This window comes from Paramormyrops kingsleyae, chromosome 11 (assembly GCF_048594095.1).
Source record: "Paramormyrops kingsleyae isolate MSU_618 chromosome 11, PKINGS_0.4, whole genome shotgun sequence".
Classification (NCBI taxonomy): domain Eukaryota; kingdom Metazoa; phylum Chordata; class Actinopteri; order Osteoglossiformes; family Mormyridae; genus Paramormyrops; species Paramormyrops kingsleyae.
Genome location: NC_132807.1, coordinates 25,903,070 through 25,927,049, shown reverse-complemented (window position 1 = coordinate 25,927,049; position 23,980 = coordinate 25,903,070). Strand labels below are relative to the sequence as shown.

The 23,980-nt window shown below is 44.1% G+C and overlaps 1 protein-coding gene across 1 annotated transcript in view; it reads right to left on the bottom strand.

The window, feature by feature from the left end:
• LOC111847965 (thrombospondin type-1 domain-containing protein 4) overlaps positions 1-21,460 on the bottom strand; it is a 33,038-nt gene extending 11,578 nt beyond the window's left edge. Inside the window, exons 1-7 of the mRNA XM_072718349.1 lie at positions 21,183-21,460; positions 18,124-18,214; positions 17,585-17,654; positions 15,978-16,321; positions 15,033-15,423; positions 13,956-14,058; positions 10,338-10,474 (exon numbers count right to left, since the gene is read on the bottom strand). Of these exons, the coding sequence (XP_072574450.1) occupies positions 10,338-10,474; positions 13,956-14,058; positions 15,033-15,423; positions 15,978-16,321; positions 17,585-17,654; positions 18,124-18,152 (1,074 nt within the window). The 5' untranslated portion in view covers positions 18,153-18,214; positions 21,183-21,460. The remainder of the gene's footprint in view (positions 1-10,337; positions 10,475-13,955; positions 14,059-15,032; positions 15,424-15,977; positions 16,322-17,584; positions 17,655-18,123; positions 18,215-21,182) is intronic.
• Between the last annotated feature and the right edge of the window lie 2,520 nt (positions 21,461-23,980).

Below are 23,980 nucleotides of genomic sequence, written 5' to 3'. Positions count from 1 at the left end.
CTTCCTGTTTTAAATCAAAATCAGCATAACAGCATATCAGCATATTTGCTAATATAGCCTAGGTTTAAAATCCATCTGGAGGAGATGTGAGCATCAGTAAAGTTATTTCAGTAGGCAGAGATGAACATAGAGTATTTTTACTGGACACCAACTATATGAAGGTCTCACAACAGACAGCAAAGCACGAATAGCATTTATCTCTCTAATTTTCAAATCAGCTTATGGTTTTTTTTGTAATATATTACAAACTAGCCATATGTACACCTTTTAACATAGGTTAAAAAGTTAATTAATTTTTAAAGTTGCGTACTGCAGTGCAACTTAAATAGGGCCATTTTCCCTAGCCGCATCTATAAAAGTTATACAACACAGGCTCCAGGAACAGAAAAAACAGACACCACCCCCTGAGGGTCAGGAGGGTTCAAAGCAGGTCAAGTTGATAAATCACCAGCGTGAATCTCTCAGAGGCACTTCTGCTGGTGAAAAGGCTCCACTCATCGTTATTTCCTAGGGAAGAAAAGTGACGATGAAGGTACAATCATCTGTTTCATAACACACCCTTTCAGGGACTACAGACACTCAAACAAACACGATTTTCCATAACTGCTTTCACAGATGCGTGTCAACAAGTAAACTCTCCTTTCAGCGATAGGAGCCTACAATGAATTCCAGAAAGAAATCATTTGTAGTAATTCCTACTGTCAAGTGTTATTATCGGATGACTGATGGGTAATAAGACATTCTTTCATGCCTCCCCATGTAAGATTTCTCCTGATGCAAGATGGAGTCTGCAAAAGCATAGTCACATGACAACTGCTGAGAACAAAGCTTGAGCATAATAAAACCTTCCAGGCTGTCAGCAAGTTTTAGTTCACAGCAAAAAGTAACTGAAGATGAGAGTCCAACCAAAGTTCCGCATAATCACTACAAATTATGGATTATGTGGATGTTCTGATCGAAATCATGGAAAATTCTTCTCATTCTACAGCAAACTTCTGTAGGCCTCAGAGAGCATGACCCCACCAGGCCATTACTGCTCTCCTGTGTTCCAGAAATTCCCACAGCCCACAATGGTGAGATCACATAATGACAAGAAGAGTCACCAAAGCTGACAGTAAGCTGATCTTTTCTAGCTTTTAGCCTCTGAAAGGCTGACCTCAAAATTCTATGACCAATGGTGACTTTCTGTTATGATGATGCATATTCATTTGAAAGTGTTGAACCCAGATGAGTAACAGCAATTGTCATGACATTATCTTCTGCTTTTTCTTTAGAGCTGCCACTTCAGTAAAAAAAAGCCCAAAATGATACAGCAGCTCAGCTGGTTATGTACTAGCTATGCTAGCAGAGCTTATGGCACTGGAATGCAGTGACCTGATTGTTCCAGTTGTTCAAGCTTAGTCAAGACAACAGACATGTAGTCACTGGTGTCACAGAGCACTACGTTGATCTACTCCATGATCAATGTGGACCGCTGCTCTGAAAGGTCCTTTCATGGCAAGGGGACACACTGTGTCATCAGCTGCTGCCACAGGCTCGTCCACCCCAAGAGCCAGGGTGTCACCAAGCCCACTGAGAAACAAAGCTGGTGGCACGTGTCACCACAACATGCACACTTTGCAGATTTTGCGAGCAAACCATGCGACATACAAAAGGAAACGGCTATTGGGCCAAAGCTGGAATCATAGCAGTGTAGGTTCAAACAACAACTGAAGATCTGTGCATTTAAAGAGCAGGACAGGACAGGTGGTATAAGGTTAAGATGAACTTGTTACTTGTAATATTTCTTATCATCTCGTGAGGTTATAACACATGTACTTTAAGATGTTGCTGGTTTGGTTTAATTCAATCTGTGGAATCACAACACTTTAATCACAGTCATCATGAATCGGTGTTGATTTTCCTGAGCACCTTAGAAAAAGCTCTACATTATTAACTTGGGACGCTTGGCCGCTGGCAGAATGACCCCCATCTGTCCAAATAAAATTACCGGCAGCTATTGCAAGAGACGGAACTTGTGAAAATCACTGGAATGCCCGGGTCATGTGCCTCTTCGTGTCAGGTCAGCCCCTCAAACACTGTGCGACATCTGCTTAAACTGTTTCCTCTGAAAAGAGTGAGAATAACTCTAGGAGCACGTGGAGGGTCTCCTTCATGGGGCGGCTGCACCAGCATCTCTGCTAGCTCTGCGCCGAGGCTACGGCTTGGGTTACACCATAAAAGCACGCAGTCGGTCAGCCACCCTCAAAAATAACACCAGCAGTAAAGACAACTGAGGCTCCATGCGGATTATAAGTTTGGCCCGATTTGGGAGTCTTTACGTTCCTCAGCTAATTATTTTCACATTGATATTCATAAACCATTAAACTGCTTTGGACAATATGTAAATGAGAAGTGAAATTCAACATTGCTGCACACAGGTTATTTCTAGCTGTACACGACGGTCTCTGCTTGACATCCCACGGCTGAAAACGTCTTTAGCTATTGTGTTAGCTAGACTATCAAACGGTACAGTTATCCCTCGGAATAATTACACAGGGAATATCAGGCTAATATCATAGTGTCGTGGCAGAGATGAAAAGGGAAAGGAATGGCAAACACTGGAAGGAGAACAAGAATAGATATTTTTCTAACAATTCCTATTATACACAGTGGATTTGTTAATCAATAAGCTGGGAGAAATGTTGAAAGCTTGGCATATTGCCCAGTGTTTTCCCTAATTTTTACTACTTCTTAATAAAAGAATGAATTAATAAGAGTTATCATAATGCAAGTCAAAATCTTATAAATGAAAATAACAGTCCTGCCTCAGAATAATGCTCCAGCCTTCCACAGTCCTTCCTGATACCAGCTTAAAATGAAATCCTCTGTCACACAGCACAGCAAAGCCAGACTGACTGTGAGATCCTCTGTCACACAGCACAGCAAAGCGAAACTGACTGTGAGATTCAGGCTGATGTGTCACCGGCTTTAGCACATATCCGAGGACCTGGTCTGATCACCACCACACGGCCGGAGCTAAGAATCCAGATGTGCTCACCTGTAGATTGGGCTTTCCTGGGACACACATATGGGGGCACAGAAGCAACAGGAGTCCCAACACGGACAGAACTCTCTCCCCTTTAGCCAGGAGGTGACGACCAACAGGCGACGTCATCCTGGAGTGGGTTGACTGTCCCCTACTGTCCCTCAGTCTGTCCCTCAGTCTGTCCCTCACTAGTTCTCCTCTGAACTCGGGTGCGGTGCTGAGCTCTGAGTGGAACCTTGTAAACTGAGCAACCAGGCGGGTGGAGTCAGTATGTGTGTGTGTGTGTGTGTGTGGGGGGGGGAGATTGGGGAAGGGTGGAGAGGTGGAGCGTTTTAGAAGGGACCGGGCGGGCAGGGGGGGGGGGGTTCTGCTAGAGACATAACCAAGAGCTGGCTCAACAACTAATCGTTTCAAATAAATTTTTGTAAGTGGCAAATTTGCATTTATACTTCAAACGTAACGAAAAAGTTAATGCCAGAAAACACTCGTCTAGCGACCACTGCGGTTAGCAACCATTCGCAAACATGACAGTAACAAAAAAATCATTTTCTGACCAATTCTCGCATTTACGACCACATTTCGTAGTATTATACAGATCTCCGAAGTTCAATGTGCAAAATGTTGCAAAAAATATTCACTTCATGAATAATGAAATAAATCGAGTATGGGTGGCTGAAGTAAAGTTGTAAGCGCAGTTGTGGTCACGCCTAGGATACCGTGATTTTCACTTAGCTTAACGACTAAGTCGTCGGAATGGAACTCGGCGGTTAAACGAGGAGCAGATGTACTTGTACACAAACACAGAAAGACATACAAAGAGCATGACTGCACTGTGGAAACAAAGGAACAAAGACCAGTCAAAAAGCCTCCTTATCTTTGTGCTGTGTCAGCATCATCGCCACCGTAACATTGATCCCCGATTTCACGCCCTCTAGCCCCCCCGAGGTGATGGGGGGGGACAGCAGCAGTCCAGTTTCAGCTCCAATCACTGCGTTGTATGCCTATAACTCATGAAAATGTGACACGAGCACCTGCCTCCGTGACAAAGCCACGTTTCTGAAGTAACACTAATTGCCACTTTCCCACATGCCATCCATATTGCATCATTTTACTTTTAATTGAACAGACCGGCGGTTCAATCATAAAAGCATAAACCATGGAGAGTTACACATCTGCCGTCTCTTTGAACTCCTCCACTCACTACTGTATGCTGAGGTCCTTATAGTTACCTTCCTGAAGTCAAGAACAGACATAGAGCCCTCATTCTTTCTAAGAAGGCTTCTGTATCTGTGCGAGGCAGACAATAGGCAAGGCGAAAGTCACCCTTTAGGTCAGAGATCTCAGTCGATACATTCTCAGCTCTCAGTCCCTCACAATGGCATTAGTGTGTGATACCTGGAATATTTTGGCACACAATGACTATTCATGTCTGTTCAAGATTTAATGTAGGTTCCTCTGAAATCGCTGGTGGCACAGATTAAAGCTTACACTGAGTCGTATATCCAATTATGCTCGCAGTTGGCTTCCTTTTCACCGTGTCTGCTATCCTCACCGCAGGGCCTGCTCGCTTTGAAGGTCTATAGGCCCACATCCCTTCATGACTGCGGAAGGCAGCATCACCAAAGCATCCAGGCGTAGCAAAGCTCCTGCACACCACATCCATCTTCATATCTCTGAGACATGCTATTCAGAAACTCGTCATTTCCAGAGGATTCCATTCCAGCAACCACTTCCTGGAAGCAGCATCAGCTCTGTAGTTTGTCACGTGACAGAAACTCTGTCACCTTTAAGCAGAACACTTTGCGGTGAGGGTCTGTTGCGGCATACATGTGTTTTTGGGATTTGAGTCTCATGCCCCCATCTGAACTTAATGAAAATTCCATATCAGGTTAAATTAGATTAGATTCAACTGTATTGCCTTTACACATGTATAAATACATGGCAAGGAAATATAGTTTAGCATCTAATCAGAAGTGCTGAGAGTAGCAAGTACAATATGTGCAGTATGTACAATTTGTACAGTTAAGAGAGTATGTACAGAGGTGGGAATTGTTATGTACAGTTTATGTACAAATAAGTTAAGTGAGCAGATAAGGGCATAATGATGAGGATAAATTAGCATTAGTAACATACAGATAAGTTCGGTAGATATACAGATATTCTATATTGTAATTTTGTATTTGTATTTTATCCCAGACTAAATTGACGGCCCAGTTCATAATCCAAATCAAAGCCCGAACAGGCAAACTATTTACTCCTCTGACACACTGCACCTCCAGCTAACTTTACACAATCTGGGAGGGTGGGGGGAAGTAAATAATCAGGACATCACTCAGCGATGGCAATTAACAACCTGCAGGTAGCGACAAGAGATAGAGGCCAGACACCCGTGCTGTTCAGGATTACCACGCGTTTCTGTTGGTGCAAAGTAACCAATAAAGAGCGAGATAAAGCTGTCAGTGACTGACAGGGAGTGGCAGCTCCGCCCATTCTCCTGTCATGACCTGCAAGCAGCTGACAGATCTATTAATGCTTCAAATCCTGTTACCATGTCAAAGGAGGACACAGACCGAACATTCCACTATATGGGGGCGTCGATAGGGCTGTAATGTTCTGAGTGCACAAATAAATGTACACTAATTAGTATAATTAGTGTGTTCTCATTCATTTCCAATAAAATCAGGCTTGTATCCCCTTTTCATAAATCTCTAGTGACTACTACTGTTAGAAAATAACCTGCCTGTACCATATGACCCTTGACTGCTCTTGAACCTCTATACATTTTTATCCTGCTCTGGGATCCCATTATTCCGTACCTAACATCAGAACTTGGTGTAAGACACCCACCGTTGAATGTTAATTTAACGTGATGGTTCAAACCATCCATACAGGTCAACATTGACAGAGAAGAATGATCACAAGCTGCTGGAACCCAGCATACATTATTGCTGTTTGCAGAGCATGTACTATAAATGCATGCCATTCCGCCTGTCCCGGCATGTGCCGTCTTCAGCTATGTAAGATCACCGGAAAATAAAATTCCCCATACGTGCTCCCCCGCCCACCCCCCAAACCGCCCAGCATCCAGAAATGTGGGTTATACACAGTCAATCCATTCTGCAGAGTCAAGTAAGATAATGGCAAGAAAAATAAAAGATTTTCTGCATTTTCTGGATCTGGGATATATATTAGGCGCAGCAAAGTCAGACGTGCAAGTCCCTTGATTGTTTCCTCCGAGCTACGCGCTTCGCCGAGGGAGGTACGGCAGGTCAATAATGAACAAAACAGGTTGGTGGGAGGTGGGGAGTGCAGTGGGAGGGGTCAGTGGAGAGTAGCCGCATTTGTTTAAGTTCTTGAACCCCGCATTTCAAAGGAGCGTAGTACCGCAAGGAATAGACAAAAGATACAGTAATATCTGTCACTGTGCTCTCGGAGAGGTAACGACCCTGAAGAAAGGTCGTCGGTGATTTTCACGGCTCCTGATAACGACCCCCAGCAGCTCTGAATGTAATGTTTCATATGCAGACCTCTGTCTCAGCTGCCCTCTGGGTGACGTCCATCTCGGGCTCAGCTGCTAGCGCAACAGGCACCCAAGAAGCAGTAGAGGGCGCTAAAAGCCGCAGCCACACACAGCACAGCGCACTGCCACCATTTTCCTGGCACGCGGCCAGATTAAGTATAAGTGATATTCATTCCCCACACAATAAATCTGCCATTACACACCATCACCATGACTAGTAAAGGGGCATCTCCTCAACAGATCATAGAAGAAAAGGAGTCATCAGTGATAGCGAGATGACAGCCATCTCTACAGCGAAGGAAGTTAAAACAGATATGAAAAGTTTTTCTTATTAATGTGTCTTGATCATCAAGTACACTAAGAACCTGTTATTGCAGTCCTCACAGAAACATATAGATTACAGGCAACAATGGGCAAATGAAGCTTCATGAACCATTTGCTATATTTTTTGACTCCACTAGATGGTGCCCTTGATTTGCTTTTTGGCATGCTTTGAGCCTAGATAGCACCATCTAGTGGGGTCAGAAAATACAGCAAATGGTTCATGAAGCTTCATTTGGCCATCACTAGATCAGGAGTGGGCAACCCTGATCCTGGAGTGCCAGTATCCAACAGGTCCTTACTGATGAGTTACTATCTGCCTGTGATCTGGTGTTGTTCATCAGAGACCAGGCTGGATAGAAAACTAGCTGGATACTGACACTCCAGGATCAGGGTTGCTTAATATAAATAATGAAACCCTAGTGATGTTTCTCTTAGCCTATACTAGTCGCCTTCAGAATACCTGTAGAGACACATAATTTTTGCATGTAGCAGAATTCCTTCCAAAAAGTTCATCACTCACAGTCCAGTAGACCCCAGAACAGTTATGACCAAAGTTCAACACAGCAATGGCAGGCATCCATCGTTAACCTTCCCTCAGCACATTGATCCCAGTCATGACAGAACCCCAAGGCCCAGCTGGAGGCTGTGTCTTTATGAGTCAAACTCCTTCTTGCCAATCATAATAAACAATAATGTATAATACACATGTTCCATAACATTCTCATTTATCACCATCCTGCTCTCCTGTATCACCTTCTTCTATATGACAAGCATATATAACCATTAGTGTATTGCCAAAATACCGCCAACAATTACAACTTGATTTCTGATGTACCTGTCAAGTTAAACAGTGTCCTCTTTCTTCCTGTTATCCGGAATTATCTTACAATCTAAATATGCACTGGGTTTACTGCTGGAATTTCATACGAGCCTCACTAAGGATGCATTCAGGGGACATTAATATCACAAGTCAGTGTTTATTGACCCGTAATCCAGTGGTTACGCTATATTTCCGTTTGGAGGCTTGCAAAATATTTGAAAAGGGGATAAGATTCTGAAGAACAAGCTGAATCATTAGCCTCAAAATTTTTATGTTGCTGTGATTTTACGGCACAACCTCTGAGGCTCAGTGTAAATAAGGGGGAATTATCTGAAGATAACTAAGTGTCCACAGCATGTATTCACATCCCTGCGAGTCAGGGGCCACAGACTCCTGCCCAAAACTGTATTCACTTCCCAGCTAAAGTCAGGGGCCACAGACTCCTGCCCAAAACTGTATTCACTTCCCAGCTAAAGTCAGGGGCCACAGACTCCTGCCCAAAACTGTATTCACTTCCCAGCTAAAGTCAGGGGCCACAGACTCCTGCCCAAAACTGTATTCACTTCCCAGCTAAAGTCAGGGGCCACAGACTCCTGCCCAAAACTGTATTCACTTCCCAGCTAAAGTCAGGGGCCACAGACTCCTGCCCAAAACTGTATTCACATCCCTGCTAGTCAGGGGCCACAGACTCCTGCCCAAAACTGTATTCACTTCCCAGCTAAAGTCAGGGGCCACAGACTCCTGCCCAAAACTGTATTCACATCCCTGCTAGTCAGGGGCCACAGACTCCTGCCCAAAACTGTATTCACTTCCCAGCTAAAGTCAGGGGCCACAGACTGTTAAGTAGTTCATTGTCTGTGCTGTCAGGTCAGCACCACAGGAACCTGGACACCTTTTCCCATCCCTGACATACATATAGCGAGAAGAGCTCTTGCATACAGTGGGTGCTGCTCACTTCCCTTAAGAATCCCATAATCTCCACAGCAGTATCAATAGCTGGCAGCCAATCTAGCTGCTGAAGAATCTGCTTCAAGCTCTGCCAGCCTTTTTCCTGATTCAGCACAAGTCATTAATGCCACACAGACTCTCCCCTTAAGGAACTAGTTATGTCTGAAATACAGCTCAACAATATTTACCCAATACTGCATGGACCCCCAGACGCCATACAGTGAATCCACTGTGACCTCCCTTCAAGCTGGAAGCCAAATGTAACCTCCTTACTCACAAGCAAGATGCTGACTCTTCTATAGCTGGAAGCCAATTGCCGCTCTGAATACTCAGAAATTGGGCGACATCTTTCTAAGAGGTCCAATGACGAGTGATCTTATCCTAATTAGCATAGTTATACTTTTTTTCTTTAATACAGGTCATTTAGCAGTCTAGAGGAAGAGGGAAACTGCAGCCACTCCGTTACATGTGATTTAGATGCAAGACAGATGAACCGTGGATTAGGAGAGGAGCCAGAATTACCTTGGACTTCAGGTAACAGGCCACTGCACTTTCATCAGCGAGGTCAGACAAGATGTCATTTGTGGAGGCCAACATGAACAGGGGATAACATCTCCTCCACATCAGGACTAACTGGCTGTAAACACCCCTCCACATTTTCACGGAGACTGTTCTATTAAACGGGACTATTGATTTCACTTCTCTAAAAGCAGTACTCCCCTCTAGGTCAGAGCCTTAGCAAAGGCCAAATTGAGCTCCTGTTGTCCAGGAAACAGAGTTGGGGATCAGGGAGTTGAGAGCTGTGGGAAATGCTCCCACGGCGATGCGCTAGGATACCTTTGCTAAAAATAACAACCACACGCAAGGAATTGCGTGGTACGGTATTAGTGCTTGTTGTGTGTATGTAGCTCTCCAACTGTTTTCTTAACCAGCTCTGACCTGACTTCAATTCCCTGCGAAAACATGACTGGGGAAAGGCTGCAACCTTCGAGTTCAACCCGAAAGGCATTTTTTTCAGAGTTAAAGTGCTCCACTGTGACTGTTGTATGCGCCATTGGTGTTAAAGAGAAGTAAAACATTGGTCCCGTTAAGGAATTTAGGCCAAGGAATGAGGAGCAAAAGATTCTCTAGCCAACCATTTGTGTGCTTTGGTCTTCTTCCACAGTTTGCAGCTGAATCTGTGGGACAATTCAGGGTCATAAGTACAATCTGCTCATACAGGTTCCCATGGTTACATGGCCTCTCCTTCACATCAGGACTGACTGCCCTTTGCTGCTTAGGTTTAGCCTGGTCCAGTGCACGGAGGTGGGGCATGTCGGGTCCAGGGTGTCACGGTGGGGCATGACAGCCTGGATGTGTTCCCAGGGCCCCTGAGATCCTGGTGAATTGAAGCCAGTTCCATCCACCCATCTTCCAACCACTTCTCCAGTACAAAGTCATGAGATAACCCCAGAGTCACTGTTATAAACCAACATGTTACTTGTATTCCAATTTCGAATGCTGCCCTCCTGCTGATAATAGGATCACACGGCTACATCAGGCAAATGCATCGACTTTCCCGCCCTTTCTCGACAGCGGCTAGAAACCTCATATCACACTTTTTCAAAGCCCGATAAAAATAGCTGATAATATAGACGATACGAGAATAGGATCGAAAGACGGCGAGAAGGCGACAGGCTGTTGGTGGCCCGGGGTACCTGACACGATCCGTCGATGCAGACCGACGTTTCGTTCCTGCCGCACGGCGTGCCGTCAATCACCTTCTCTGACTGGCGCACATAGAAACGGAAGCCGACGGCGCGACAATTGAGTTCACAGTGCTGGTCCCCCTGAGCTGTAAGGGCAGAGAGACGTGGGACAATCACGACATCCATTCCACGGCAACTGGGAAGAAAACACTTCTGAAAACCACCACATGGGTGCAGTATTTTACTAGATCACTATTAAAAGTACTTCCTTTCAAACAACAAAATGACAAAAGGACTTGAATGCTGGGATATGCACTTTGTATCAGATGTCATGATTTCTTAAATTCTTGTACTTCTAAGGCATGCCTCAAAATTAGGAAATGATTGTGAAAACTCTCCATCTGTTTCTTGATCTGATTTTGATCTCATTCTCTTTTTGCATCACTTCTGAGTGTTACAGCCAGAAAGATAGGAAATCCCCAACCTTCTTCAGTCTCTAAGAGTAGATACTGAAAACACAGTACATTTTAACACGCTGTTGCATTTTCGACATTGTACATTGCCCACAAGACAGACCCCTTTGGTCCCGACCACGCTGTGTCACAGTCACCGCTGCTGTCGCCCAACATCTGAAATAAAAGCTGCTGCCAATAGCACCAACAGCAAGTGTTTCCACCACTGCAGCCGTGAATCAGAAGGTTGAGGACCAGCTGTGACTAGAGATTAGTGTTGGGCATTTCAGGTCCAGAAGCTACAAATCCAGACCAAGATTTTGTTTCTACCCAGTAGGTGAGCATAAATCACAGTTACAATACTCGGCATGTTGGTAGAAACAAAATCTTGGTCTGGATTTCTAGCTACTGGACCAGAAATGCCCAACACTGCTGGAGATACAGAGGCCATCACCTCTTCAGGACCTGTTCTGCCAGGTGTGCAGCTGCACTGGAGAAGGGATGCATTTACAGAACTGTGGCCAGAAACAGACTTTTCATCATGTGAGCCTGTTCCTCAGAAGCTGAACATGAGGTGTCTATTCACCACCTGGAAAGTGGCAAAATTCCCTTCATCCACCATCAAAAGCTCAATCCATTGGTTCAAGAATCAATGTACTGTACTACTTGACTTATTTAGTGCCGCACTGTGACTTAAATGAGCAGGACTTCTGGGGTTCTTTAAGCAGTCAGTGGTTATTTTCTGAATCCTCACAGGTCAAGTGCCACATCCGAGAGTTCAGCAGCTCTGATTGGCCCATGAAAATGGTTTTTACCATTCAGATTACACCCCCCGGGTCACATGCTTAAAGTAGTGCAGCTGAAGTAGATCAGCAGGCCAGGACAATATATGACTTTGTGCTCACAACACTTTAGGGACAGAATAAGGTTCCAACCAGGAAACTATTTAACCTGTCCGATATCATGGATACACATTCAAGTGAATATCTGGCCAAAAAGTAATAGTGGAGGTGAAACAGTGGTTGGTGACATTAAACCTTTTCACAGCTGACATACATTTGCACAACAACCTTCACTTAAATAAGAAGACAGAAAGATGAACAGCACATATATGCATAAAAAGTTTTAGCCTGAGGATATATTTTAGTTATATATGTGTAGATACACATGTATGATATATAAAAAGAAATTATACGGATCACTGAAGTTTCTTGGCCTACACTTTCATCCAAGGTGACTCACATTTTCACCGTTTTCCACAGTGTGTTTTAATGCAGTGATTTATTTTAAGTGCCCCATCCGGGTGGGGGGCACAGATACGTTTCAGTTCTTTAAACCTTCATAATTTACAGCCATTTTTACCATTTTATCCCCCCCTGATTGCCGTTCAAATTTTATAGCTACTTTTTTGTGGCAGTGGGAGAATGTGTAAGCCAGATGATCGGTCATCACATCATCATCGATTCCTAGCTGTGCGCGTGCAGCCTGTTATCATTATTCGCCATTTTCAATGCCTTTGGCCCTGCGACGTTACACAGGACAGCCCTCTTCCAGGCCGGTCGAGGCTTGTGAAGCAGAGTTTTGCTGAAGGCAATGTATTTTTGGCATGGCAACAGTGACCAGATATTCCAGACACTGTTTAGCAAATCCTAATGATGAAGAACTCACAGAATACACAGTACTACAGGCAATTAATCATCAGGGGCTGACCTTAGACCCTCCCACCTCCCACTTTTGGAACCTGAAATGAAAAGACCTGCTGACACTAGAATCTCACACCCTAGGTTTCAGTACAAGCCAATCACCTGCTTCCTTAAGTCTGCAAGATAATCACGACGCTATTTATGGTGCCAATAATTATCTGCCTTGCGCTTGCTGGCCTGCTGCTGTCGGTAAGACCCAGTGGGATGCAAAAACTTTGGTGTAACTGGTAAGAAATGCAAAGCAGTGTTATACTGAAAGTGTTAGCGGACAGAGCAAATCAGGAGGCTTTAAATTTGATTAAAAGACTACGATCAGATTTATCGTTGAATGCATGTACATATTTAGGTCACCATATTCTTCATATTCAGAAGGCATGGCAGTGATTCACAGCTGATGGTTCACTGTGACGTGCAATCAGCATATATGTCCCACGCACATGTATGTTCGTGCCAAATGGCATGAGATGAGCCACAAGAAGCCATCACCTGCCTGTTGATGCAATCAGGGGGCGGGGCTTCTGGGGGGGAGGTTCTGGGGGCGGGGTTTATTCACATATAAATCAGAATATTGCCCCTTTTATGTAAGCTAGAAAAACATGCACTTTGGGGCCCTGCAGAGGGCTGTCGGAAAAGAACCGTGTCACTGCCACTGTCGCTTGGATACTAGTTGACTGGATGTGGAAAGTGTTTGACAGCAGCTCAAAGCAGCTAACAGTGTTAGCATTCCATTGTGATACGGTGGAAGACTTTTTTCAACAGAGTAGAAGGATGGATTAGGTTACGGGCAAAGTCAGCCTCCTGGCTCGTCGCCAGCTTTCACTCCAACAGCCTCATCTTACTAATTATTCAATCACGCAATTTCCATCGTTTTGAGATTATCTAGGTATTGAAGTGCACATTTCTAAAACTCACTCAGTCCATGGAATACAGTTTTCCGTGACTTTAGGAAAGTGAGTTTAGGAAAGTAAACAAAAGTATCTTGTTGGATTACACTGGGACTGAGTGAGTTTTGTTTTCCAGCACTGTAACATATGATCAGGAAGCCTGACTTTAGGTCACTGGCAGCCTCATCTCAAAAGCAATAAAAAACGGACTGAGTTTTAGAAAGCTGGGGGTGGTGTGGGGCTCAGGGGGCTAAGCCTCTGGGCCCATAATTAGAAGGTCACGGGTTCAAGCATGACCTCAGCATGTCTGCGGGTCCTTGAGGCCCTTAACCCCCACCCAGTTCCCTGGGCGCTGCCACGGGAGGATGCCCTTTGCTGCCAAGTTTACTCTCTTTGTGTGTGTCACGGGGAGCAAGATGAGGTAGACAAGAAGAGAATTTCCCCACTGGGATCAATTCATCAATTCATTTTTCAAATTAGCTCCCAAATGATCGATTTCCTTGACTTATGGAATAAATGGTACAATTTTCAAGCCAGAGGAGCCTGACATGTTATCGCGGGGGAGGGACTCGACACGAGCGCACTGACCGTCTGTGAACGGCTCCCACTGGTAGAGGCGACCCATGAAGGGACGGCTGTTGTACGAGGAACACTGCACCTCCCTGATGTGCCGGCCGGGTGGGGGGCAGGCCTGGGGGCGGGCAAACAGACAGGCAGCAGAAGCACATGCGACAATCCGCTGTTGACACGATTTAGCAGAAGCGCCGGCATTTAGCTTCCATGCCAAACCCATTCAAACAAACGACTTGCTTATAATGATGTTTTGTTTTGCAGACTTGAATCTTTGGAGGAGTTTTTAGACATCACGATATCCTGTAAGTATCCATTTCTGTTTGCATGACACTCTTTGCTATCTTATCGTTACAATCTTACAGGAAATGCTAACATTTGGGGCTAACAAGCCAAAGCCTCATATAGTGCAATATTACTGTGCAATATTTGACTGTGCAATAATTTGTAATTTTAACTTTGAGCACTATTACTCTGCACGAGATTTACCTCTGTGCTGAATAGTAGCTCTCCGTGTAGTTCTGTTCTCTGTGTAGCTCTGTGTTGTATTGTGTGAATTTTGTGTAGCCTGTATTATTTTACTGTACTGTATTATATTGTATTATACTGTATTATATTATACTGTAGTATTTCTGTTTGTTTTGCAAATGGAGCCAGGAGAAACGCAATTTTGTTCTACCATGCACTCTCAAACTGTGTGGTACGAATGACAATAAAGTTTACTTTGACTTTTGACTTTGACTAGTGGCCATCAGTATAATCAGGGATGATGAGGTCCCCACTGCTTTAGTCACAGCAAGAGTTGGCCTTTCTTCCCCATTCTAGGGACTTAAGTCTTCAGTTCAGTATATTAATCCTCTTGTCTAAGTTGTAATAGTTCTGCCAGCCTAGTTTCAGTCCCTAGTCTGTGTTTTATGTTAATTTTTAACAGTAAGTTACAATTACTTAGCTACCAAGAAAGCAGCTTAGATAAAAATCAGTAATATTCAAAAACCGTGAGAATGAATCCTAAGCAACTACTCATCATATAAAGGCTAGCTGTAGGCCGAGTAAATGAATCGGAAAGGTATTCGCCACACAAGCTGCAGTCCTTACGTTGGTGTTACACATCCGGTGCAGCTTCTGGGGCCCAAGACAGGCAGCGGAAGGCGGCCCACTGCGAGTCACCGACGGGCCTTTGTCGAGGTGGGAGCCCAGCTGGGAGCCAGGCGCCTGGTAAAGTGAGACCCCCCCTGGCCCCGCCATGGGCTGAGACCCAGTGGGCTGCTGCTGGGGGCTACTGAAATCACGGCTCTGGGTCTGCAGCGGGAAGCCCGATGGTTGTCCCCGGTGTCGGGCCTTAGATTGGTGTCCTACTGAGGATCCCTGTCTCGTCCTGCGGCCCCGTGGGCGGCTCTGAGGCTGGCCGGTGTCCGTCTGCAGCGGCATGACGTACGGCATCCGCCCATAGCCGTACCTCCCCGGGACGATGCGTTCATGACCCCCCCTGCACAGGAAGCATCCTGTCACCTCAAGTAACACACCGTTGAATTACAAATATTGGGGAGTGTCTAATTCTCAACAAATACAGGCACTTGCCATCCATTCTGCTCAGTAACTTCCACTCACACAAGGCAACCAGACAGAATATGTCATAAAGGTCAAACCTGATTTACATTATAAAAAGACTTTTATATTTGACTGTGCAATTAGTCAAGTGTGACAAAACAGCCCTTGAGCTGAATGGTATTTTCTGTACTGAATGCACTGGCTGCCATTTTTCAGACCTTACTTCCCCCAATTAAAATCCCATTAATCGGCTGTCAGAGCTTTTTATAAAGCACCTCCTTTCAATGCTCTTGCTTGAAGGAGGCAGCAGCATGGGTGCAAACAGAGACACTGAGGCTATTTATCATCGAGACTTTAAACTGGGAAGGATCCAGAAGTCTGTTCCTTCAGTCTGCTCAGCATTCAAGTCAGCCTGTGACAGAAGCTGAACAAATCCGACATTTCCTTGCATGTGCAGTAGGGGGCGCCGTAATAAAAAAGGGATTTCGTCACCTGTGTCCAGGGCGGTGGTTTCTGGGGCCTTGTGGGTGGCTCCCCATCGATCTGTGAGAACCAGGGCGTGTGGTATTGTGTGAAGGCCATACGTGGTTGCGGTGCAGGGGGCCAGAGGGGTGTAACATGGGCACTACACCACCAGGAGTCAGAGGGAGGGGGGCTCGTCCTGGGGGATGGTTGACTGGAGCGTCGTCAATCAGCAGGCATGAGCGAGTCTGTTCCTGCACCCCTCCCCCACAGGATCGTGAGCAGTCCCCCCACGGCCCCCAAGGACCCCAGGAGCCTGAAACCCCGCCCTCCCTGGTTCCACGGTCCGGCTGGTACTCTGGCCTCGTAGGAACCTGCGAAGAGATGCAACTGCGAGTCAGTGCAAGTCACTGCAATTCTTGCTGAGAAAGTCAGGGCAGGTGAGTCAGATAAAATCCATTACATCAGAGAATCAAATGCTGCTGTGAGACCATTCTGCAGCTAGTGGTTCCAGTTATCCATCTCAGCGGTCGAGTACAGACCAGTAGGGCAATAGGCCAGTCTTGGGGACTTTGATCTCTACAGCGTTTCCTTTTCAGATCACCCTCTTCCAGAAGTGAAAACAGACACCGTAGTGGATCTGATATCCAGCTGAGGACAAGCCGTCCATATCAGCAAGCGAGAACTCTTCTCTGTGTTTCTTTGTGTTCTCTGCGTACTGAACACTGTGCTGTTGGGTGACTGTAAAGGAATACTAGAGACAGGGTGGATTACAGTTGTTGGGGAGATATCTGGTTGTTATAAAGAAATACCTAGATATTCATAGTGTGCTCAAACCCAGCACCTTAGTAACCAGAGCCCTTAATCTCTTGGGTCAGATGTAGGTCAGACAGCCAGTTCAAGGAGAGATTCCTTTGCTGGTAAAAAGTCACTCCAAAAGAAGAGGGGAAGCTTCAAGCATTGACAGGATTGGCCATTTGGAGCAATCGCCCACCCCCCTTTCCGGTTCTAACCTATCATCATCCTGGCAAAGTAGACAGGGGTAGGGGAATGCCCTCCAAACAGCTGGCAGCGCCTTTCTTTGCACGACTCAGCATTTGACCAAACCCACCAATGAGTGGGCAGAATTAACCCTCAAGAACGTTTTCACTCAGGAGCAAAAACTCATAAAGCAGCAAAGACCAGTCGTTTTGGGTACCGATTGAAAAACAAACTGATGACCTTACAGGCAATGGCAGAACAAAGTGAGAATGACGTCCTACAGCTGGATTTGCTCAGACTTGTTTGAGGGATGCTTTAATACCTCTGGATGAATGTCAAGTTCGATAGTATTTCCCCACCAAGCCCAAAACCAGGTACCTGGTCCTTGACTTGCTAACCAGCTCAGTATTAGGAAATATGTCAGCTCATAAGCTAGAATACATTCCAGAGAGAATCCAACAACAACAAAGAGTAATCAAATTCACTGCAAAAGGCTTAATTATGTCACAGGGACTGACAACATAATATTGCACCTTTTAATTGACCTCAGTTATTTCACAGCGACAGAAACAATATCATGATCCACCTTTTGTTATACCTCAGTCAAGCCAGAATCATTGAAAACACCACACTGTACCTGTAGATGTTCCACATACCTTCGTGTGAACTGTAATGTGCTGACACTCCAGTGAGCTTGGCCACATGAGCACCAGAAGCATGAGAGCTCTGTGGAGGACGCCACATCGATGAGGTCGCGCACATAGGATTAAAGATACAAAACAATAACAACAATAACAAGACAACGAAGAATTCCTGAATACTTTGTGGTAAACTTTGGGGAAAAAAACATGGTAAATGCCATAGCTATCAGCTTGTGGGAGTTTTACCAGCACAAAAATGTTCTGAGGGCAGAATAAAAAATGATTGGTTCAGAGAGATAACCAATCAGATTGTAGAGGAGGTGGGTCCAAGCAGCTTGCGTGCTGAATACCATTACGACTCATTTACTCAGCATACAGACCAAGACATCTGATTGGTTGGACCCACCTCCTCCATAATCTGATTGGTTATCTCTCCAATCATTTTTCATTCTGAGCTAAATATCAAGCAGGGGTCCAGGGTCATTGACTGGAGGAACAGTAAAAGACACTTAAAAACATGCAGATGTGACCAACTGAGGCTCATCCTCTCCTACCTCAGTGTCCACACAGAGATTTCTATCATTGCTTAAGGACACCAGGAACCAGCACCCGCAAGCAGGAGGATTCTTACTTGAAAGGGGTGTCCTGGAATACCAGAGAAATCATTATTGACTAAATTACCATTTTTAGTACATAGAAAAATCAACAGGGAAAAGGCACGGCTCAGTTCATCACATTCACTGTAACTGCATTTCACTGTATTTTCATAACTACTGATTTATGTCACAGAAAGAGAGGCATTAAAAGGCAGTACTCAAAATGAGCAATAGAACAAGACTAGCAATTTTACCCGAGTAGTAATTTAGTCATTCTCTGTGTATTTTTCCTATTTATAATATCAGGGTTCATTTAACTGTTATAACCACATAAATATGGGAGAATAATGTGATTTGTATTCATTTTGTCTTCATGCATTGTTATTGTTCATTGTACATCATCCTTACAGACATATGGGAGGAGCTTAATGGGCTGTGTTACATTACTGTGTACACAAACACTGTTAAAAGTAAACATTTACAGTATCTTTTTATAAAAAGACTGTTTTACTAAAAAAAAATTCAAGTGTGTTACTGGATTAATTGCACACTTTAATAAAACAGATTCTGATGTAAACAGCAGAATCACATACAATGTAGAACAGTGAAATGTCAAGCCTTAAATCTGCCAAATGGGTTTCCTCCGTTAACGAACACAAACAGGACGTCAAACGATTACAGTGGATTAACCGGCAGCTGTTGACTTGGAATGGTGCCGCCATTTTTCTTGGGGGATAAAAGTGAACAAATCAGACTGAAATACGATCTTTAATCCAGACATTTTATAACAGAGGATACTGAATACTGAATAGTGATACTTTATTGATCCCCATGGGGAAAATGTCTTTTTGGCGTGTCTTCCTGTCTTGCTCCTTATGAGACAGTCACAGGAAGCTTGTGTGTCAGCCGGCATGCAGTGACCCAGGAGCGACCAGGGGTTAAGGGTCTTAGTCAGGAGCCCATTGGTGGCTACAGGCCTCAGGATTTCAACTGGCAACTTTGCAATCACAGGTCCAAACTCACAGAGCCACACACCACTGCGGGTGCCATGTTTAAGGGCTGTTCCTCTCGTACCACTTTTTCCCCCTTACGCATTATCTTGGCATCCCGTATCACATAAAGTCTCAGCTCTTTGCAGTTTGGTGGCACTGTGTGCCATAGCAGGCTAGGGTGCTGAGCCTGTAATCGGAGGGTTGCTGGTTTAAATCCCCGGGTTAGTAAAGTGATTTGAGCATTGTGTCTGTGAGCAAAGATCTTAACCCCAAATTGCTCCAGGGACAGTGTGAACTTGCTTGCTCAAAAACGAATGTCTCTTTGGATAAGTGTCTTCTAAATTAATGTAAGTACATAAAGTTACATGTTGCTTAAATATTGTTAATGTGTACTAATTTAATGAATGTGAGGGTATGAAAAGCATGAATTTCAGTTTTCCTCTGAATTCATTCATCCTAATTACTGAATAACTAGCTATATTAGCTCTTCAGGGTTTACATTCTAGACCAGGAGTGGCCAATCTTATCCGCAAAGGGCTGGTGTGTATGCAAGTTTTTGGGATAACCTGTAGGTCAGCTGTTCAAACCCAGGTGTGAGGACTCTTCAGCAATCAGTCCTCTAATTAGTAATCTAATTAGGGAGTTGCAGTGAAAACCCGCACACACACCGGCCCTTTGCGGATAAGATTGGCCACCCCTGTTCTAGACAATACATAATTTCTATGTGGTTTCTGCATCTATCTTGACCTCATCAGACAAATGATAAAGGACACCCTCCTAGTACAGAAACTGTATGACCCACAGTCAAGAGCTACAATAAAATTTCCTATATCAAATTCAAGATAGAACAGAAACACCTTCTGTGTCTCAACATTAACATTTCCATGATAGGGAAAATGAAAAACTGAACACGTTATTAATCTATTTCGTTATATCACATTCCAGTTAACCACTGATTTCACAGAGGTCTGCGATTTTAAGTTCAGCGAAGCATACACCCTGTCGTTTAAGGAACTTTAGAAAATGCGCGCTTATTCACGTGCTGCTATGCGTCATGTATCAGACGTTTTTTCCCTAAATGAAACAACATGATGCTTTTTATTCCAAAGCTACCTGGCCTGGTACAGTCTGAATGCGAGAAGCCCGTCACAGGGTATGATATTCAGTCACACAGTTGCACACCAAGGCCAATTTAATGGCACAAGTTTGGCTGAACTGCATGTCATTAAAACGTGGGAGGAAACCGCAGCAACCACAAAACACGCCGGCTGTGCGCAGTGTAGGGGCCAAATTTTAAAACACTACCCCCATCGATGCGGGAAGCTGCTGTGCTGCACATAATAACGCGTGAAAACGAAACCCGTGCAATTAAATTCGCCGTCATTATCTACTGCAGTTCTCGGGAAGCTGCGGATATCGATTTCCTTGATGCGTGGTCTATGCATCATTCCAAATATATATTGAATGTCTTTTGACAACTGGGCTGTGCATTTCAGAGATTCAGACAACTTCAGAAAACTTCTGCAAGTGCTAAAGCCGCACTGTTCCTGATGGGATAAAGAATATGTTCAAGTGGACAAAGAGCGACCGAAAGGGACTGGATTCGACACACGGAGAAATATGTAATCTTGTATCCTCACCTGTACCCAGAAAATGCAATTATTTAGTAGAAGAGTAGACTGACGGACCAATAGGCCTAGGGGTTATATGTTAGACTGCAGTGTTCCTCTTAGAGAATACTTTCAATATCGCGAATAAGTTATAATTCACATTCATTCGCGCTTTTGTTTATCCTATATAAAGTGTGTGTGTATTAACTAAGAAACTAATAGAACAAAGAACTCAGTTCACTGATTCCATACATATAACAAAACAAATAATAGTAACAACAAAAATTATACGCTTTATAATGAATCAGATTATTATCGGAGAAAAATAAAAGTGAACGAAAACTATAAAAACCGCAATACTTTGTCTTCAATAATAATTAAAAAAATAGTTATATACAAAGTATAATTGCAATACCTTCCTGAACTGGATAGGTAGTGTAGATGTCTTCTTCAAGCCCCAGGTGAAAAAAGAAAATCGCACCGTCTTTCCGCGTGCAGTTAAATCCACCGAAGATGTATGCAGTGTTTGCAAACCTTTTCCGAAATGAAATGTTAAAACTTAAACTTGCCACTGCGTGCAGCGCGCGCTGTACTGCTGCAGTAGACTCGGTCGATCGGGTTCAGAAGAGCTGCTTTGCTCAACACAGAAAAAGCCTGGGAACCGCGGAAAGAAGCGGAGCCGTTGCGCCTCCTGTCTCTAAATCCGTTTCAGCCCCCTTGTGAGAGTAAGCGTGAGAAGGCCGCGGTATCGAGTTTCTAAACAAAATATTCAGGCTGCATGTTTGATATAATATACCTTTCAATTAATCGGTATTGAGGGTCTCAGTATTTCTGATACTACCAATCAAATAAATACAATTAAATTAAATTTCAATAGCCCGGGACTCGGGATAAGTGTTTGGCAAATGGTTGGATAAATATCAGTAGACTTGCCCAGGCGTATTTTTTTACTACGCTGTTTCGGTCAAGAGTGTTAAATGGAGGCTAGCTGATCCCAGTGAACTCTCCTGGTTATTCCTGGAAATGACTGGAAAATGGTAACTAGGTGAATGTGGTTTTGGAGCTACATACAAAGAGACATGTTCCCTGGGTGGCCATTACCACAGGAAAATAAATATGACCGCAGTATGACATATCTTCACGACAACAGAAGATATACACATCACAACAGCAGTCAAGGTCAATGCTTGTCTCTACCTGGTCATGAAAGAAAATCAGGAGTCAAAGCAACTGGCAGCTTATGGAAATTAAATCCATTAAAAATAATGCCTAAACACAGAAATCAGACACACTGCCTCAAGTGCAAAAATCACTATGTTTCCAGTTTCCTCAACCCAACACAAGTTTCATATTTACTCAAATACAAAACTATGTAATTCACATTGGAGAAATACCTCACCTAAATAAAAAGAAACAAAAATATAAGACCAGTAAAACACAACAATGGTATTAGAAACAGCAGCTGGTTACCATTAACTTCTCCTGGCTGTACCATAATGCTGAGCAGACTGTTACTCATCCAAAAACAGCCAAACAGTTGTCACAGCAAGCCTTGAATGGTCATGGAATTTCATATTCAGAACAGGGGTGTCAGAGGGCACCCCACCCATTGGAAAGCGGTCCCCCATCAGCTATATGGGAAACAATTCTGTTAAGCACAAAGAGATTGAATCACATTGTCACTATCGCTCAATCAGCTTTATTACAATAACAATAACAGCGCAGCACTTTTTATGACGCCTGAGCATTCATTTTAGAAACTGGATGGATTGTTTTTGACAGGCTGGAGTGAATAGTTTAAGCTGAGGAGAGACTTAAAGCTCAGATATGAAGCTTTTCTGGGTTCGAAGCTGCATTGTCTATATTATATTTTAATACAATAGCGGCGATGTCCAATACTCAGGCTGTCTCTGGAAGAGAGAAGATCAGTACACGTTTCTTTCAATTTATTGTTACTGTCCATGCTGCAATATCCATCCAAGCAGAGTGGACTGCTGTTTGCTCAGTTCTACCCAGTGATGCCCAGCAAAGAACAAATGTTCAGGTATGACAATTCAATCATGCATCTCATATTACACAGCTAATGGGCAGTGGTGGCCTAATGATTAGGGAAACACACTCGTAATTGAAAGATTGCAGGTTCGAATCCTCCACCAGCAAGGCACTACTGAGGTACCCTGAGCAAGGTACCGTCCCCAAGCACTGCTCCCCGGGCGCTGAATTAGCTGCCCCCTGCTATGTCGCATATGGGTTAAATGGAGGGAACACATTTCGTTGTTGTGTGCTGTGGTGTGTCAACAATGACAATTAATCACAAAATAAATAATGTATTCTGTGACATCAGTACCTGGAACTTTGTACCCAAATGCCATTCCTGAGGCTAGAGGACCAGGAACTATCAGCTGTATTATCCTGGGAACAATGTGCTATGAACAGAGTCTCAAGTGGAACTTTTCTGGAGTCACGTGTCCATTATGACTGGTGAGCACAAAAGCCACCGGCGTTCCAGTGCAGCATGGTGGTGGTGATGTCATGGATTCAGGATGCTTCGCTGCAACAAGACCTGGGTGACTTTCCATCATTGACGAAACCGTAAAATTGTGGTTGAGAACAACATGACATCCATCTATGAGCTGAAGCAGGACATGAAACAAAATTAACTAACAAGGCAATGTCAGAATCGTCGAAGTACAAGAAAATAAATGTTTTAGATTTTCCTTTTTGAAATAGATGTGGCAAGACCTGTAATAGGTGGATCACAATCAGAAATCAGAAAATGTCGCACAATTGTGCAGCAAGGAGCCGAGCAAAATTATTTGATGACACTCAGAAAGATTAGTGACTACAGGAGGTGACAGAGATTACTGCTGAAGCGGTGTTATTGGGTGTAAGAGGACGGTGGTCAATTTTGTGTCATTTCTTGACTCAATTTGCTTTCTACGACATACTAAATTTTGTTTGAACTTTCAGTATAGAAAATTGCAGGCATCCATCTTCCAACCAGTCACGTTGGTTAGGGTCGTGGAAGTCTTGCAGTTTGTTCCCGGCAGCACAGGGCACAAGGCTATCAATCGCAAACATGCACAAGCTATTACATGAAGGGGAAGTACAGCAGTGTATGTAAAATTCAAACCCCACCACTGTTGTTCAAAACAGCAGTACACAGTGTACCGATGTGCCATTTAATATAGATAATCAAGAGCGGTAAGAAAA